The following is an 18,831-nucleotide window of genomic DNA, read 5'->3' as shown; positions in this document are numbered from 1 at the left end:
CCCTCAAAAATAAACTGGATGCATGATGCCACTGTAGTCAAGATAATACATTTTTACTGGCACGAAAGACGAGGAGGGGTGGTGTTACCAGAAGGCACGGAATTTATCATTTATAATTATATAATTCATTGCAGCATAACAGCATCTAACTGTGGGCTTCTTCAATTATAGTTGTTCGAAGAGGCTGGGATAAAGTCGGAGAGGAGTTAGGATGCGGCTCTAAGATGCGGGTGAGCAGTCACTGAGCCCTCAAATATTGGAATTATTACAGCGGCAACAACGCCTTCATTCATTCATTCATTCATTCATTCACGTGGGGTCTTCACCATCGCGCGGTGCTTTTTCCGACTGCTCTCTTACCATTGAGCAGGGTTATGAGGTACGATGACGAACAATATTGGGGGGGGGGATACACTCTGCACCTTGAAGTCATATACGGACAGTAATTTTCCAACTTGTGTCGTCTCGTCTTCATTCTAATGTTGTAGCGCAGCAACTTTACTAAGCCTTGAAACTTGCTCCGTGTGATTCGGAAGTCTGGCACGTGACGTTACCTGGGATTCGGTGCACCTGCTATAAACCGAATGACTATGTTGGGAACATTGATTCGCAAGATTGGACCAGATGGAGCATGTGTTTATATGATGATCAATATGTCTTCATTAATAATATCGAGATGTGAAGTTTAAACCAATGGATACGAGGCGAACACAGCGGGTAGGTCTGTTAGGCATGAAACCTTTTGGCACGTGTGCGCCGGTAATTGAAATTGCCATCATCTACTGTATTTAAAGGTCCACTATGTAACATTAACGATTTCTAAAAGCTTCTTAATGGTTGTAATGTTTCAGTCAATAGCGATACGGGAAATCCCTAGAAAGAAATATGTGTCTGTTTTTGTCCAGAAAAAGTGCTTTCTAAAATTGAGTGTCCTACCTGACACTCGGTTTGCATATAAACACGTTGCTACTGTCAGGATGTTCTAAGGGAGTCAGTGGACTCACCGATGTTCTCCTGTCTGTAGTTGCCTTTATGCAGAAATAAAAGAGCTAATGTCTAACACTGCAAGTCAATTTCAGGGGGTTAGGCTTATATTGTTATTAGGGAGGATGTTGTTTGTAACTTCTAACTGAATTTCGCCAGAGGTGGCAGATTTCAAACACACTTACTTATGCTCCTTTCAAGGTGCTTTTTATTGTCACTATATGCAATCATTTGCTTTTACAGGTAAACTTGTCAATACTTAAGAAAAGTAGCTCTATGTAGGTTAATGACTAGTACTCCCGTTGAAAAGTTTTTTCATATTATTATAATAATGTCTGGATTCTACATACTTCACCCCTCCTTTGGATCAGTAACTTGTCGATGTGTGTGTGTGTGTGTGTGTGTGTGTGTGTGTGTGTGTGTGTGTGTGTGTGTGTGTGTGTGTGTGTGTGCACGCGTGCATGTGTCTCTTCTCTGGCCATTTGTCCATTACATTATGATTTCCCTTTAGTACTTTGAATGACAAAGCTGCTCTCAAGCTTTCATTGTTTTCTGTGTGATTATTAAATACCAGTTGCAGCGTTATGTTTTACCAGTTTGAAATCTCATTTGAATGCACCAGCAGCAGAAATATATCACCATAGAGTATCTCAGAGGTGATATTTGTTCATGTTTATTATGACGCCATCATCATTCAGAACCATAGTTATGTTCATTGCTTTCCATCTGTTTTGATAAGATAAGACATAATGTGCTTCCACTGTGAACTGTTTTACATCATTCACTCAGATAAAGAGGTGGATGTTTATTGGAGTCGAGGATGGAAATGTTGATACTGTAGTGTTATTATTGTTATTGAGACAGGAGTCTAATTAATGAGGATCCTATGCTCCCATGCTTTTTCACTCTCGCCTCTGCTTCCTCACAAGTGGGAGAGTACGGTACATACAGTACTTAGGAGTAAGGTTAGCCTAGTTAACTGGCTATGGAGGCATAACAAGTTTATCTCACCCGTTATTGGTACATACTACGTTTGAGTTTGCTCTGCAGCTCTGTGTGTTTTTGGACCTTTCCTGTGGTGCATTTGTTTAATTGCTTTTCCTAAATGAAAGGCCCCCCAAATAGGTCATAGTTATGGAGCAGGAATGTGAATGAGTTGGATGCAAACTAATTTCTGGAATCCCTGTGGGCTGGCATGGACTATTTCATGGAACTTTTATAACTTGCATTGACTTTTTTTTATTTGGAATTAATTAATTTCATGTAGGGATTCATTGTGACACCCTGCCGGTTTGATGACTCATTCTTGAGAGAAATGAACATATTAAGGTTGTGTATTTGCCAAAATAGGTCATGAAGCTGGACTCTCCTTCCTTGTTTCAGTACACTCAAGTACTTCCGACCAGCACCAATAAAACATAAGATATCTCAGGAGAAACAGTACAGGGGGATAGAAGATCCTTCCCTCCTGAGACATCTACTACCCCCATGTACTGTTTCTCCTGAGAGATAGGCTGTCATATTAACACTTGTTTTCCTTCTTCCAGCATGATGACTGACAATGGCTCCTGGATTTATCTTAGATTACTTTTTCTACTAAGACTGGTGGATAGATGATTCACTTACTTAGTCAAATGTATTTGTTGTAAGTGACTTTGGAATAAGGCGTCTGCTAAATGCCAAAAGTGTAAATATAAATAAGGGAATTATTAATTCTACAATGTTAGAACAGCAAGGCTGCCATGAATTAGAAAGCATGCTTTATCATGTCTGCAAAAAGACGTTTAGTTATATTCATTGGCCTTTTTGCCCAAACCATTTACCATTGCCTGAGAGAGAGCCCCCCCCCGCCCCGCCTGTCATCAGCACCATCAACTATGTCTGTGTCAGATGACTATAGGTGTTCTGCAGTAGATGATTACATGTCCTATTAACTACTCCCCACAGGATTCCTGAGCATCATAACATTTGATTCACTGGCTCTACCCTGGTTATGATGCAGCCACAGACCCCGGTCACACTCGTCTTTTGTATCCGTTAATTACATTTGAGGTCAGGTGACTGTAACGGCACAGTAGTAATCACCTGTTAAGGCCTGTCAATGCACACACACTTCACCTTTTTGTATTTCATGTGTGGATTTCATCATGTCATCACCTATAGGATTTTATTACCTATTTTATAAGTGATTGTGGTCGTCTGTGGCTCAGTTGGTAGAGCATGGTGCTAAGTATGCTTAGGTTGTGGGTTTGATTCCCGCTAGGACCATTTTTTTCCCCATTAACTATTGCCATCTATTTACTTCTTATATTTGCTTTTACTCATTGTAATTTTTATTTTCTTACTATGCTGCTCTTGCTGTATTTTTAAATAATGTATTTAAAGCACTTTGAATTGCCCCTGTTGTATGAAATGTGCTATACAAATAAACTTGCCTTGCCTTGCCATTTATACAGAAAAATGTAGCTACGGTACTCATTGCAATGTCAGTCGTAAGCGTCAGCTAAATGGCATATATATATATATATATATATATCAGTACCAGTCAAAAGTTTGGACACACTTTCCCATTCAATTGAATGGGGAATTGTGGTTTGGTGGTTTTTGTCCCCTAGGAGCTGAGTTCATACAGTGTTCATGACTCCCCTGGGTGTTGTTGTCATGCTCCATAAACTGTTCCTCTCTGATCGGGCGTGCCATGCGTTTCTGGAGCGGCCGCTCTCTAACCCCCCAGAGAGAGAGGTCCATTTGACTGACACTCGAACTGCAACTGATAATGATTGAAAAACATGTAAACATGTGAACATTATTGTTGATTTATACAAGTGATTTATAAGTCCCAGTGAGATTCCATTACATCATTGACATTCATTTATATGTGCTGAATATTAGGCTAAATATACTATTTTTGTGTCTCATGTTGCGTCCTCTGATGCTCATTGTTTAATAAAACAAATGGAGAGTCCCAGGTGGTAAACACATGAGAACATGGCTTCAGAAGAAGACGCACACAGGCACACACACATAACTGGCATGTTTTACTGTGTTTAATGTTTTACTGTGTTTAATCAGCAAGGGATTGATACTCTTGTCTCAAGTCTTTTTGGGGGGCCTTCCAAATTTGCACTTGTTGTTCATGCATACAAATAAGAACATGAATACATATAATTAGTTATTCTGTCATTTCCTCTCTTTCTCTCTATCTATCTCCCTCTTCCCCTCTCTTTCTTCCTCCTTCCCTCTTTCTTTTTCTCTGCCTCACTCTCTTCAGCCCACACCCCCCTTCAGCCCCCCCCCCCCCTTCTGTCTCTTGCTCCTGTCATTGCGGTAAATTGCATCAAAGATAAAAATCGTTCTTCTATGTTTGAAGTCTCGTCCCTTGCTCTTATTAGCCTGTCATCATGCACCATCAGGCCCGTCTTTACTACAGTCTACTTTAGTTGCTGCAGATGAGGTTGACTTTTTTTGCAGCAACACAGTGGAAAATAAATCACAATAAATCAATACTTAAAAACACTCACAGGTTTTTTTCAATGGGAATGGCAATCTGGCCAATAGTGGCACGAATATAGTGTTAAAGGCCCGTCTTTACTACAGTCTACTTTAGTTGCTGCAGATGAGGTTGACTTTTTTTCACCAAATGCAGCAACACAGTGGAAAATAAATCACAATAAATCAATACTTAAAAACACTCACAGGTTTTTTTTCAATGGGAATGGCAATCTGGCCAATAGTGGCACGAATATAGTGTTAAGTGATGGTGGTGCAATTCATGTTTTGGTTTTATGAATGGACAGGTACTGTTTGGACTGTAGTGTTCTCGTCTCATCAGTTTCAGTATGTTCTTGAGGACTAAAGGAACCACTTGATGAAATCTTTAGGTTGCATGCACCATGAAGAGGAATATTTACTATGATCCCATTTGATCCCATTTGATCTCAGCGTGCTTCGTATGAATCATTTAACCCGGCTATGCATAGCTGCATTGTGGTTCTTATGTAGACTTGAGCTGTCTGTTTAAACATTTGAATGATTAATGCTGTCTTATGACAACTATGACATCTATGACATCTAGTGTATCTTTAGCTTCCCAGTGCAAGTGATGGTGTATTGTAGTTTTAAGATTGAGCTTGAATTCATCAGTCAAAACCATGGCTATGCTGAGGTAGAAATCAATGGGGGATGATTTCAAGTCTTACTATTAGTGTACAGTTAAGTAATATGTTTGTTGTGAGACATAATTTGTGTCCTTTTTCTGTGGTTGTAAACAAGTTGAAATGGTATAATTGATAAAGTTGAAATTGGTATAATTGGCCAATGGCCCTTGCAAGATGAATGACCTGCCAGAGGATGTTTGCTATACCAACCTGCAAAAACGTGTTTTCATCTCCTGCTTAATGTGCTTTGTAAACATTCTATGTTTAATTACACTGAATCTATTTCAAATTACTGATCCATGCTAAACAAAGCTCTAAAGAGAAGCATCTCATTTAGAGACCTGCCGATGCGTAAATAGAAAAACAACATAATTAATTCCTCTGCTTTGGGGTTTGACACTAATTTGCTTCACACTGAGATTTTTGCCACAATTAGGCTCAATAAAAAAGAAGTAATTTTGACAGTCTCTAAAAATGCAATTAAACTAGCAGATTAAGAATGGTGAAAACCCAGGGCGAGGAAGATCTGAGAGAGGGGGAATGGTGAATAAGACTGTCACAGGGGTCTTGTCCAGTAGATTGGTTCTGCTTGCGTTGTCTTTCCATTGTCTCTGAAGCCAAGTAGAGTTGGATGAAAGGTGAAGAAAGAGACAAATTGGCCTTAACTTGATATCAAATCATTGATCTTTCTTTTCGCCTTCCACAGAGACAAGCTCTGCTCTTAGATGGATGACGTGACCAGCTGACGCCCGTGGCCAGTGAAACCCCCCTCCCAATCTGTAGGACAAGGACAGGGCCCTCCACCAGAGTCGCAGGGATGTACCAGGAGGTGGCTTTCCTGGCTGGCAGCGCAGAGCCCCAGTACCCCCCCACCTACCACTTCAAGCCCCTGGAAAGCGCCCCGGAAGTCACCACCAGCAAGGGCCTGTTCTTCAAGCGGGCCAAGCTGCTGCTGAAAGTTGAGCAGCAGGAGGACAACAACAGCCTGGGCCTCCCGGACAGTGCAGCCATCATCAACGTGGGAGGCATCAAGTACCGCATCCCCTGGTCCACACTAGATGACTTCCCGCTGACGCGCCTCGGGAAACTGCGCGGTTGCAGCAACGTGGAGGAGATCATGGACGTGTGTGACGACTATGACGGCAGCCGCAACGAGTACTTCTTCGACCGCAGCCCGTCTGCCTTCCGCACCATCGTGACGTTCCTGGCAGCGGGGAAGCTGCGCCTGCTGAGGGAGATGTGCGCATTGTCCTTCCAGGAGGAGTTGATCTACTGGGGCGTGGAGGAGGCCAGCCTGGAGTGGTGCTGCCTCAGGAAGCTGCGGCTCAGACAGGAGGAGCAGAAGGTGCAGCAGAGGCTGGAGGACGAGGAGGCAGAGTTCAACAGCCCCCAGTCCCACGAGGAGTCGCAGACGTTTCCTGGGGAGGAGGGTGAAGTGGAGCCGGAAGAGGGCCGCCTGGCAAGCTGCATGCGCCAGCTGGGGGACATGGTAGACAACCCTCATTCAGGGATACCAGGGAAGATCTTCGCATGTCTTTCTGTGGTGTTTGTGGCTATCACCACGGTGACGCTCTGCATCAGCACCATGCCGGACCTCAGGGAGGAGGAGGAGAGGGTGAGTTCAGAGGGTTCCTATTTCATCGTCAGAGAAGCATGAGAGGAGGTTACCTTCTGTCACTCAATAATATAGGAACAATACAACATTTTACCTTCTATGAGTAATATAACACTTCAGGTAAAAATAATACCATGTAGCACTGTTGGAATTGTAAACTAAATTCCAAAAAGGAAACATCCACTGCTTCATCCAAGTCTGCAGTATGCTCTGAGTCAGAATCTGTTTGTGAGACTCCCCACATGGTGAGCCTTTCCCCTGCTGATTATGATTCATTGAGATGGATGGGATGGTTCAGGGACCGTCTCCAATAGCAGTTTGCCAGCTCTCTGCTGCTACAGTAAAGACACTCTCCTTACCTTTTTAGCAACATAAGTCCAATGTTCACATAATCACATACTTGTTCAATAATGAATAGAGAATGTAAAATATTTACACACAAAACACACTTTTCAGAGAGGTTGAAGTATGTAAAAAAGCTTTTTTTTCTTTATTGAAAATCATCCATTTAAACATTTTCCTGTAATATGATTAGGAAATGGGGATGATATTGATTATTATGTAGTTTGATTATAATATTTGATTTAAAAAAAAAAAGTTTTTGTTCTGATGTGTATGAAGAAGACTGGGTGGCAGTGTTGGGGAGTAGTTTCACTACATATAGCTCAACTATTAGTAAAAAAATAAAATAAATCTAATCTCAGTAGTGAGTTTCTTTTTCTTGTAGCAGTGTAGTAACTATTCACTACATTTTCCCTACTAAGTTTCAGAGCATTTCGATTGTTCGGTTTCTGTCATACAGAATCACCTCTCTAGTCATCTGTCAGTAACTGACTGTTGGACAAAGTAGTTTCAAAGTTTTACAAACTATATTTTCTCAAGGGTAGTTAGCGTAGTTCAACGTCTTCCTGTGTAAAGTAATTTTAACATAAAAAATTAATGTTAAAAAATATTTGTTAAATATATAAAAATGTTCCCCTTTGCTTGAGGGGATAATATCATATGACATATTATGTCAACTGAAGCCCCTGGTCCCTAATCTGGTTTTAGATCTGTCATAAGTACATTGAGCCAAAGGTCTTCCTCCTGGTGACAGCTCGAGCCTTAACTCCATTAAAGTAAACGATATGTTCTTATGAGCCTTTTCATGTATAGTAGAACCTCAGAGTTCTCGTTCATAAGTCTCTTTGTCTCAGGCCAATTCACCTCTTGAATGACATCAATAAAGCTTAGTCTGATTAAAGAGAGCTCAGCGGCTTCTTCCACAATCAAAGACACATCGGCACCAGAGGGTAGGAATACTGAGGTAGTAAACATCTTCAAAGGGGAAATCAATCAGAGATCACAGAGAGCATACAACCCAAACTCAGGCCGTTTCATGGAGCGCCCCATCTCATCTCCAATTAGTCTGAGTGAAGGCACTGACTGAGGAGAAGAGAAATGAAGTAGGGTTCAGAGCTACATGGACAACAGTTGTCTGCTGTCATGAACTGGCCTGATAATGAAGCACTGTTCTTTTTTATTTGATGACTTGTTTGATCGTTTGATAGCGTGAAACTTAAGTTGTGAATGAATCGTAAGCGTCAATGCTTTTCTATGATACTACTGATGACGTATCTATCAGGGTCTTGAAGGGTTATCCCATTTCATAGGGGAAGGTTTTCAACCATTCCCCCTGGTGACCATTCCCCCTCCGAGGGGCAAGCCGAAAAGCGAGTGGCACTCCAAAACAAGATGTAGGGGTAAAAATTACAAATGGGATTGTGCCAAAGAGACTCTTGACAAACAGCCATGTAGTATGTCAGGGTGATAGGGAGCAGGGTGTATGGAATGTGCTCGGACCATTGTCCAGACCATGTTAGGAGAAGATATTGGCTAGCGACAGTTATGCTGTCCTGTTGGTCCTCGTGTTAATGATGCTGAGCGTAGCAGTTGTGTGACTAAACACTTCAATACAATTTGGTTCAACTAGCTGCATTGCGAGCTCTTATTAGACCAGTTCTTTGACATTAATCCACCCACCCATCTTTGCCCATTATGTTCCATGCTAATACTCATTAACAGTATCTTCGATACTCAACTATTTACTTATTATCTCTATAGATCTGCTCTGAGGCCTAAGGCTCTGAATGAAAGTAATGAAATTAAATGTTTATGGTTATTAGAGATTTACACTGAGATTTAGAACCTTTCATCTGTACTCATGAATAAAATATACCAACAGGAAAACTCAAATAATACTGCATGTGCAGGAGCAAATACATGTTTAAAATTCGGTATATTAAATTAGCCTGCTCTTTCATCCAGAGGACACTTTTTTTTTAACTGCTGCTTTTTTAACAATCATTTTTTTCCAAAAGTTCAACACATACACACACACACACACACACACACATACACACACACACACACACACACATACACACACACACACACACACACACACACACACACACACACACACACACACACACCACACACACACATACACACATACACACACACACACACACACACACACACACACTCAGCTTTGATGAATGGGGGGCTGAGTGATGGGGGTTACATCTAGAGGGGTGAACAAGACAGAGAGAAAATGGATCACACAAGTCGGAGGGGGAGAACTTGTACTCCTTGCATTACTCTTTATTGGATGACCACCCTTTGTTAGACATGATGGTCACACTCTTTAACTACGTGTGGTCATTATTTTGAGACTGAGCACACAGGTCTGATTTACTGAGCTTATGTATACCTCTTGGATGCTGAGAATCTTGGCGAGTCACAGACTAGCGGTACTTCTCTTGGTGACAATACCAAGAGACAAACCAGTTCCAAATACAAGACCACCGTGGCAGGATTGTGTTTGTGCCATCCAGGCCCATATTTCTTTAGAATAACATATTGCCTGTGAGATGCTTGTTCATAATGGCACTGGGCTCTGGGCTGTAACAGCTTCTTAAAGGGCTGTAATTGCTCATCCCAGTCGGGCTCCGAGGGCAGCCTGCTGAATAGGTTCTTGCCCAGGGGGATAGTTTAGAGAAAACGTTCTCACTCACTCACTCCTCTCTCCCTCACTCTCTCTCTCTCTCTTTCTCTCTCTCACACACACAATATATCTCCCTCTTAATTATACCTTATTTCTTCCTTTCTCACACACACACACACACACACACACACACACACACACACACGTATGTGTCAGCAAACAGCAGCTACTCTGTCAGTCTGGACTGGAACACACCTCAGGGACTACTAGTACGTCTAGGGCATTGATATGAATGACCAGAGTGAGAGTACACTTGTCGCCCTATTGGGAAGATAACTAGGATGTGTCAGTGTGAGTAATAGCCTCTAACTCAAACTCGAGCTGAGAGCAGGCAGGATGAGTGGACTAGAGACTGTTCAACAGAGACTGTGAACAACAGCCAGGGAGCAGGATGGAGTGAGTAGAGGGTACAGGTCTGGTTGTTCCCTCTAAATGCCAACCTCTGTAAATAAATGTAAATAACAGCTTGGATTGATGCCAACGTCAGGTCCAGTGACATTTATGTGTTTATGTTTATGTGTTATATTATAGTTGGTATTTCAATATATTGAGAAACAAATAAATTATAGCAACATGACAAATATTGAAATAGATTTTAAGAGATGGCACGGAATTAAATTGATTCATCCCTAGTGGTGCTGGATTAAGCTGCTTTTCTTGCCAAGAAAGATGTGTGAATCCTAGAAATGCTCTACTTGGATTTGTGTGTTAGCCATCGCATGAAAACTAATTTGCCAGGGAGAATTACTAAGTCAGTAAAACTGAGAGAAATCACAGAAATGGAAGTATAACTTAGACGGTTTCTGAGAAAGAGGCATCAATCTCATATAGGACACAGCGGAGAGAGAAATGGGGTAGATGAATATGGAAAAGGAGAATACTTTCACAATCACACTGAATGATTGATGTATTGAATGATTTCTCTCTCTCCCCCTGCTCCTGAGGCGTTCTAACAACACACACACACACACACACACACACACACACACACACACACACACACACACACACAGTACAAGTCAGTATTCAATACATTAAACACACACAGACAAGCAGTTATAGAGGTATGCACGCACACACACTCACAAACGCACACAAGATGAAAGAAAGACAGAAAGAAATATGCAATAAGGCTCATATACCTCCTGAAAGCCTAAAACACACACACACACACACACACACACACAGCAGTGCTTGCAAGCAATGTCTTGATCCTGTTCCTCTTGATCCTGCTCTCTGTGAGGGATTGGTTCACCTGCTGTGTTCTCCAGTGGCTAGACTAAGCTCATGTTCCTCCATACTCACCTGCAGCGGTGCCGGGTGTTCAGGATGCTAGCAAACACTGTTGGCCTAAACAGCGGTGGCTGTGGCTCAGGAGGTAGAGCCGGAGTCTAATGATCGAAGGTCGGCAACTCAGCCACTCGAACCCCGGCTGGCCATGTGTCGAAGTGTCCTTGAGCAAGGCACTGAACACCTAATTGCTCCAGCATCAAATACCAAATTCCATTCAATTCCATTATGCTGTTTCATCATGTTTCTGTTGTCTTGTGAAAGTGAATGAAAGTAGCCTACACTGCACAGTCAGTCTTTACAAGTCTGTTGACAGCTTTTTTTTAAGCTAGCTGTGCACTGTGCAGTTGCCGGAAGGGAATCTTTCTGTAAAAAAAACGTTGTGCTGTTGGTGATTGAATGACAGAGTAGGGAGTGCATCACAATGTTCAGTTTATTCTCCACTAGGGTGAGGGAAAACTGGAACGTTACAACAGCATGTTTCAAACTGTCTTCAAGAGCAAGGATGTTACATTGAACAACAATGATAGAAGTGGAAATTGATTATTATTTTTATATAAATATTACTGTAATATTTATATTAAAATAATCATATTTAACGCTTTAGACCAGCCTTATTGTGCATCACAAATACAACCCCCATGTTTGTGAAGTGTATTCATTTCAGAACCACCAAATGTAGTCAAATCCAGACAAATGAATACAGGGTTACAGCAATTCTGCACTTGTGTAGGTCTGTAATGAGATTCTTTCATTTCTACAAGGTCATAGATTGGGAAGCCTTGAAATTCAATATAGGGGTTGGAGCAATATTCACACACACTCATATCCTAGTAAAGCCAAGTGACTTGTAAATAAATTGAATGAATCCATTAAAACCCTTTCTGCTCTGTGAAAAGAGCCAGCTCAGCACAGAAGGTAAGCCTGTTTGTAAATCACACCCACTCGTACACATCCTTGGGATCAAAGGTTGCTCGTGTCATCCTGCGCTGTTTGGTTTGCACGGCTGTCTTCATCTTTGATAGGGTCAGAGTCCTTGTTTGCTGGAACGGATAATTGTGTGTGTTTAATTTGATCCACAATGCATCAGAGTGCATTCAATAGGTGAGGGGACAATGGGAGTGAGGGAAAAGTATTCAACAAGAAAGATTCCAATCAAAGGACAACAATACAAGAACACAAAGGCTTCATTCCAAGTACTCGCCAAATGAATGGAGCTAATAGCTAGTTTCCATTGTTAAAGCCATATACACACACAGCCTGTGTGGTGGCGTGCATTGTGAATAATCACGGCCTGTGAAATTATTGCATGTAATTTAAATCGGTAAACATACGGTAGAAGCCTCATTGTTTGTGTTGATGTTGAACCTCATTGAACCTCAGCTCATTTGTGAATTTCAATTTCACTGTTGCCTTCTACCAGAGGAGCCTCACAGAAATGGCTTTGACTAAATCGTTCATGAATAATAAGAAACACAATGTCCCAAAGCCCTGTGTTTTATTCTCTCATCTTGGTATGTAGATAGCCTACTTTATATGTGTCTCCAAGGATATATTGTATGTATTATCATGAGTGCTCTTTGGCTTGCCAAACAACTTGTTGCGCGGCAGATGTTCAAAAAACACTTAATATTTCAGTGTGTCAAAACGCAATTAAATAATTCATAATATAGTAACGGATGGTTTAACCCCCCCCCCCCACACACTGATCCCAGGAGGAAAGTGCTCGTAATTTCTCTTAATTAAGTTAATTAATAATAGACAGAGAGAAAGAGTAGAGAAAGAGACAGATAATAGACAGAGAGAAAATGTTCGCAAGGACAAACAGACTGAAGCTCAGCTTCTACCCCAGGGCCATTCAGGCCCTGAACACAGCAAAGACCTAGGTTCTAGGCACTTGACAATCTAGACATTTGATGGCAGCTACTAGATTGAAATCAAGTGCAATACTGAAACACAACTGTGAACATTTAAAACCTGCAAACTGCGACACTTTAAATGAATGTGCAATAACACTATGTGCAATATGACAACCCTCAAGTACATAAGGTTCAGAGATAGGAAATGTTAGAATAGGTATAGCATAGCATAGAGTACAGCACAGTGTTTATTTGTATAGTATAGTATAGTGGACAGTGTACATAGCCTTTATTTATGTAAACCAGCTCTTTTCCCTTCTTGTTTTTAGTTTTCTTTCCTAGCACCAGGGGAGCCCCCCCTCCCAAATTTCGTTGTTTGGTACCTGTACTATATCAATGACAATAAAGACCATTCATTCATTCATTCAAAAAATAGAGAAAGAGAGAAGACATCAATGGTTTCATTGCTTAAGGGGGTGTTCTCAATAGAACATTTGCTTCACTTGAAACGGAGTTTAGGATAAAGTTCGCTTTACTCTGCGTCGTTTGGAGCTGTGAGAACGCGCATTCGAAGTCGCTCCCGCAGCAAAGAACCCTCGGATGCTCCGCTTGAAAAGGGTGGTTTCACTCCGGTTAGAAACAACGCATCCATCACTTTGCTTCGCTTCGCTGCCCGAGGCAGTCCATAGGAAAACAACAGCGCATGCGGGTTGAAGAGAGGTACGAACGGGCAATTCTATTTTTTTCGGACCAATCAACTACCACGTCTGTTGCTTCGATTGCGTATGTTACTTTGTTTACATGAAGGGCTGATCAATAATATTAGGCTACATAATAACAACTGCTCGGATTAGATTGCCGGTTGTTTTGGTATAATAACAACTATAGCGTCATATACCACCAAGGGGGGGGAATTCACGCCTATCATGCTGTCAAACACCACAGGTAATAATTTATTTCTAAATAAACATGATTGTACATCTCTGAAATGTGAATCGCGCACCGATTTATTTCTATTGGGAAGGCTGTGCTTGACACTTCCATGGGACTGACGCCGGGGCAGCGTCAGCCTGTGACAAACGCGTTCCGGTGTCCTGCCCGCTGTCCCAAGCGCGCTGGACTGTGGAACTTTCTATGTTAAGCACCTCAGCATAACAGCGATTTCTTTTGTTATGCTTGTTATAAAGAAAAGGTCTATAATGCATTGAAATAACATTAAATTATATAACCCATCAACAATATTACATAATAACAACTGCTCGGATAGGATTGCGGGTTGTTTTGGTTTAACGTGCCATAGCTGTAAATAAAACATGGAAATAGGTCATGCGTGTCTATCATGCACACATCAGCCTAACGTTAGATAGATAACTTCACATTAAATATGTCTATCATCATCCGCTGTCAAACACCACAGGTAATCTTTTATTTCTAAACAGGAATGTACATCTCGATGTGAATCGCGCTCCTTATGGGAAGGCTGCGCTTGACGCTTCCATGGGGCGCTCCTTGCATAGGCACAATATCGGCATAATAGCGATCTTTTTTTGTTATGCTTGTTGTAAAGAAAAGGTCTATAATGCATTGAAATGACATTAAACTAAGATAATACGATGGTTATCATAATTTTTCAAGTCTTTAATTACAAGTAATTCCAGAAAAAGTCAATGACATTTCAGGCTCGCTTCCGTATTACGAGAGCGAAAATAACATTTCTGTAGATGTTTCGCAATGCATGCCGGAAGGGAGTCTCATGGCTCCGAATCGAACGAGGCTCAAGATTTGCTCCAAATGGAGCCATGGAAAACCCTAACCCTAACCCTAACCCTAAATGAGTAATGAATTGGGACGCCACTACGGCTACACGTGAACGCGCAAAACGGAGCCGTAGGGGTGAAAACGGAGCCGGAGTGGTGAATTGGGATTCACCCTTAGACTTGGTGGCCTTGTGGTTACAAGCCTCAAAGATCTCTTTTCTATAATGCTAATATCTCCGTCATCATTTGAATCCCTTTTCCAAATTCTGAATATATTACTAGATATTGCCACCAGGTTCTTCTACCTGAATCAGCTGATAAAAATAATATCAATTAACTTCCCATAATGAATAAAGCTGAGGTGGGGAAATCATCAAAGCTTTTTCTCTCAGCCTTATACACACAGACACTGTCTAACAATCTGACTCATTCACATGAAAACCAAAATGCGCTTTTGCCTCTTTGATCAAAGAAGCTCAAGTTAAGTAAAGTCAAATGTATTATCCCACTAGAGGAAATGTGGTTGGAGCCAAGTATTAAAAACACATTCAATCCATCATAAACAAAGCATGAAAGACAACATACCAAAGGATAGAGAGAGAACAATTACAAAACAGTGCAAGATCACTTGAATGAATGGACTTTATTGTCATTGCTACAGTACAGGTACCAAACAACGAAATTTAGGAGGGGTGGCTCCCCTGGTGTTAGGAAAGAAAAAAAAAAAAACTTTTAGAAAAAAAAAATCACAAGAAGGGAAGGAGCTGGTTTACATAAATAAAGGCTATGTACACAATCCACTGTACTATACTGTACAGATAGTCGACTAGGGTTGTCATATTGCACAATAGTATTTTTTTCACGTTATTTAAAGTGTCACAGTTTGCAGGCTTGAAATGTACATGTTTGTGCCTCAGCACTACACCTGATTTTTTCAGTCCAGCAGCTGCCATACAATCCGTCCAGACTGTCCAGGGCCCAGAACTTAGGTCTTTGCTGTGTTCAGGGCCTGGACGGCCCTGTGGTAGAAGCAGTTCTTCAGTCTGTTTGTCTTAGCGGCCAGGGTCCTGAACCTCCTTTTCGAGGGCAGCCTGGTAAAGTGTACGTGCCCAGGGTGGGTCGGGTCCCTGGAGATCTTTGAGGCCTTCCTGAGACACTTCACTTCACTTCACTTCACTTCAGGTGAAGACAAAGGACGAGCAAATAGCTGAGTGCAGAAATTGCTTTGTGCAATCGTTTGTGGAAATTCCGCCTGCTAATTGCAGTGCAGACAAAAGAGTATTTGAATTATTTAGTCCAATGTGTTGGAACTCTATATGTTCTACCTGTATGTATAGAAGCTCAAACTTCCACTGCACCTTGACCTCTCCCAGCCGGCATTCTAACATTTATTCACGGGTGAATCAACGTCGTGGAGCAAGGCTGAATCCCGGTTGAATTCGATTTTTGAAAGGAGATTTAGCATTAAACATTGTTTGAACAGTTTTTCAATGTTGAAACAACAACTGACATTATTTCAACCACATTCCAACGTTGAAGGTCGGTCACGACTGGGCTTATTTCCATGAGCTCATTGATCAAATATAAGGGACTTTCAGAAAATCTCCTCAATTAGAGTGACTGTATATGCAACCCTTCCAGTATAACAAACAGTTATCTAGTCTGCTAATAATAGAGAACGTTTCCTATTTCCTAACAATGTCATATACTATGGATATTGATGATGTGGTATAACTTTAACTTTGTGTGTGTGTGTATGTGTGTGTGTGTGTGTTTTCTCTCTCTCTCTTAGGGTGAGTGCTCTCAGAGATGTTACAACATCTTTGTGTTGGAGACGGTGTGTGTGGCCTGGTTTTCCCTGGAGTTCCTGCTGCGCTTCATCCAGACCGAGAGCAAGTGGGTGTTCCTGCGCACGCCCCTCAACATCATCGACGTGGTGGCCATCCTGCCCTACTACATCACCGTCATCGTGGACGCTCTTTCTGTGGGGGATAAGCCCACAGGCTCAGGGAACAACTACCTGGAGAAGGTGGGGTTGGTCCTGCGCGTGCTCCGCGCCCTGCGGATCTTCTACGTGATGCGGCTGGCGCGCCACTCCCTGGGCCTGCAGACGCTGGGGCTGACGGTGAGGAGGTGCACGCGGGAGTTCGGCCTGCTGCTCCTCTTCCTGTGCGTGGCCATGGCCCTCTTTTCCCCGCTGGTCTTCCTGGCCGAGAGCGAGATGGGCGCCAAACAGGAGTTCACCAGCATCCCCGGCAGCTACTGGTGGGCCGTCATCTCCATGACGACGGTGGGCTACGGGGACATGGTGCCGCGCAGCATCCCCGGCCAGGTGGTGGCGCTGAGCAGCATCCTGAGTGGCATCCTGCTCATGGCCTTCCCCGTCACCTCCATCTTCCACACGTTCTCTCGCTCCTACCTGGAGCTGAAGGAGGAGCAGATCCGGCAGCTGAGGCAGAAGCCGGACTCGCAGGACAGCACCAAGTCCCAGAACAGCGAGGACTCCCAGGACGCGGACAATTACCACGAGGCCGCCGCCGCAGCGCAACGCAGGAAGTCCATGGTCATCGCTGCACAGAGGGCCCACGAAGTCAGAGGGTCTCTAAAGACCTAGCCAGCGCGTGCGCACTGCAGGCTACGAGGCTGAGAGACGCCAGGGCACACTGGACAACTGTTGGTGGAGCATGGAGAATTTTGAACAGGGATATACAACTTTTTTTTTTTCTTGAGCAGTAGCAAAAGAAGAGCTCCATCTTTGCTTTGTTCATGATTCTCTGTAGCTCTGTGCATTCAAGTGAGTTTCTAAGATTTTCTAAGACAGCTTTATAAGACGGCTGATTTTATAAGTCTTTTTACAGACATATTAATTGAGTTTGAGTTTACCACAATTATGGACGGGACAGTTTGTGTCTGGTTGAAGGCCTTATAAACAGTAGGTTATAATTGACATTGCACTGGACTATAAAATATATCCCTAAACATAGCATGAGGGCCTAGCAAAAGGGTCATCTTTAAAAAAAGAAAAAGAAAAAAAAAGAAATGCTAAAGCTGATTTAGGGGGAATAAAAAAAAACTTTAATGAGATATTCTAATTTTGGTAAAGTAAGATTATTTCATATAAAACAAAACATTTAAATATTTCTGTACGCTTTGCTTCTAGACTCAGTAGACTCAAGATGAGCATATTTTAATAAATGTAATGCAACGTACTTAACCTGGCCCCTGGTGACACAATGTACCCTCTAACTAGTCATTACACTCAAGGATGATGCATTAAGTTTGTGGAGGTCCTCGCCTGCTATGCTTCTGCACTTATAACTTACTGAAATTCATTTCAGTCCATGAATCTGTCGTGGGTTTTTCCCGTTTCACATAAATAATAAATGGCTTGTGTTTTCAAGAATGGCCTTGGATCCAGACATGCTATATCGAATAAGTGTTGAGTGCACTGCACAGAATAATTGTGTGACTTAGACGCTTTAAAGGGAACACACATTTTTCAGCACTGACTTTTCTGATAGAAACCCATTAGGACACAGACCGCCTTGTTAGGAAGGTGACTCCTCATGTCCTCTCCTCCATCCCCCACTCATGTCCTACTGAAAACACATTGGGGACGATTCGAGTGGAGGACAGAGAGGACGCGAGGAGCTGTGTTCCTAACAATTGAGAAAAGGCTCCTGTTCTCCATGAGTGAGGTGCATACAAATCCTCCTCTCCCAAAAATGAAGTTCATCCAGTTGGCAGATTCCACACAGTGGTTATTAGAGCAGCATTAGCTTCTCATTATAGCAGGGGGCAGCTCTTTTTAATACCCCCTTTTGTTTCTTTCAGGGTCAATTTCCTCTGGACTATTCTAATGTGGCTGGCACATTCATGTTTGTTTCACAAACCATTTGACTGAGGTTGTCACTTAGTGACAACACAGTGCTTTATTTACTGTGAAAGCACAGTGGATTACCATATGAGGCTCTGATTGGGCTTTGGGCATGTGGCATCCAAAGCAAACAAGAATGGTGGGTGGTGGTGGGCTGCTGGATACACTGACAGGAGACGCTAGCCATGTCTCTGGGGCTGAGAGAACTATGAATTAGTGATATGCTTGTTAGTATAGCTGGTA

General features: G+C 42.3%; 1 protein-coding gene across 1 annotated transcript; it reads left to right on the top strand.

The window, feature by feature from the left end:
• The first annotated feature begins 416 nt into the window (after positions 1-416).
• On the top strand, positions 417-18,071 carry kcng2 (potassium voltage-gated channel, subfamily G, member 2). The gene is made up of 3 exons (XM_080532531.1): positions 417-717; positions 5,848-6,756; positions 16,504-18,071. Exons 2-3 carry the CDS (start codon positions 5,959-5,961, stop codon positions 17,323-17,325), a joined length of 1,620 nt encoding a protein of 539 aa, XP_080388657.1. The 5' UTR covers positions 417-717; positions 5,848-5,958; the 3' UTR covers positions 17,326-18,071.
• Positions 18,072-18,831: the final 760 nt, after the last annotated feature.

Source organism: Nansenia antarctica, assembly GCF_963989245.1.
Source record: "Nansenia antarctica genome assembly, chromosome: 5".
Lineage (NCBI taxonomy): Eukaryota > Metazoa > Chordata > Actinopteri > Argentiniformes > Microstomatidae > Nansenia > Nansenia antarctica.
The sequence above is the reverse complement of the archived record's forward strand: the minus strand, read 5'-3'. Positions and strand labels throughout refer to the sequence as shown.

Bases quoted from the DNA above. Each gene is read 5' to 3' on its own strand.
- kcng2 (XM_080532531.1), top strand. From the start codon at position 5,959: ATGTACCAGGAGGTGGCTTTCCTGGCTGGCAGCGCAGAGCCCCAGTAC. The intron at 6,757-16,503 runs GTGAGTTCAGAG...TCTCTCTCTTAG, and splicing joins TCAGGGAGGAGGAGGAGAGG to GGTGAGTGCTCTCAGAGATG.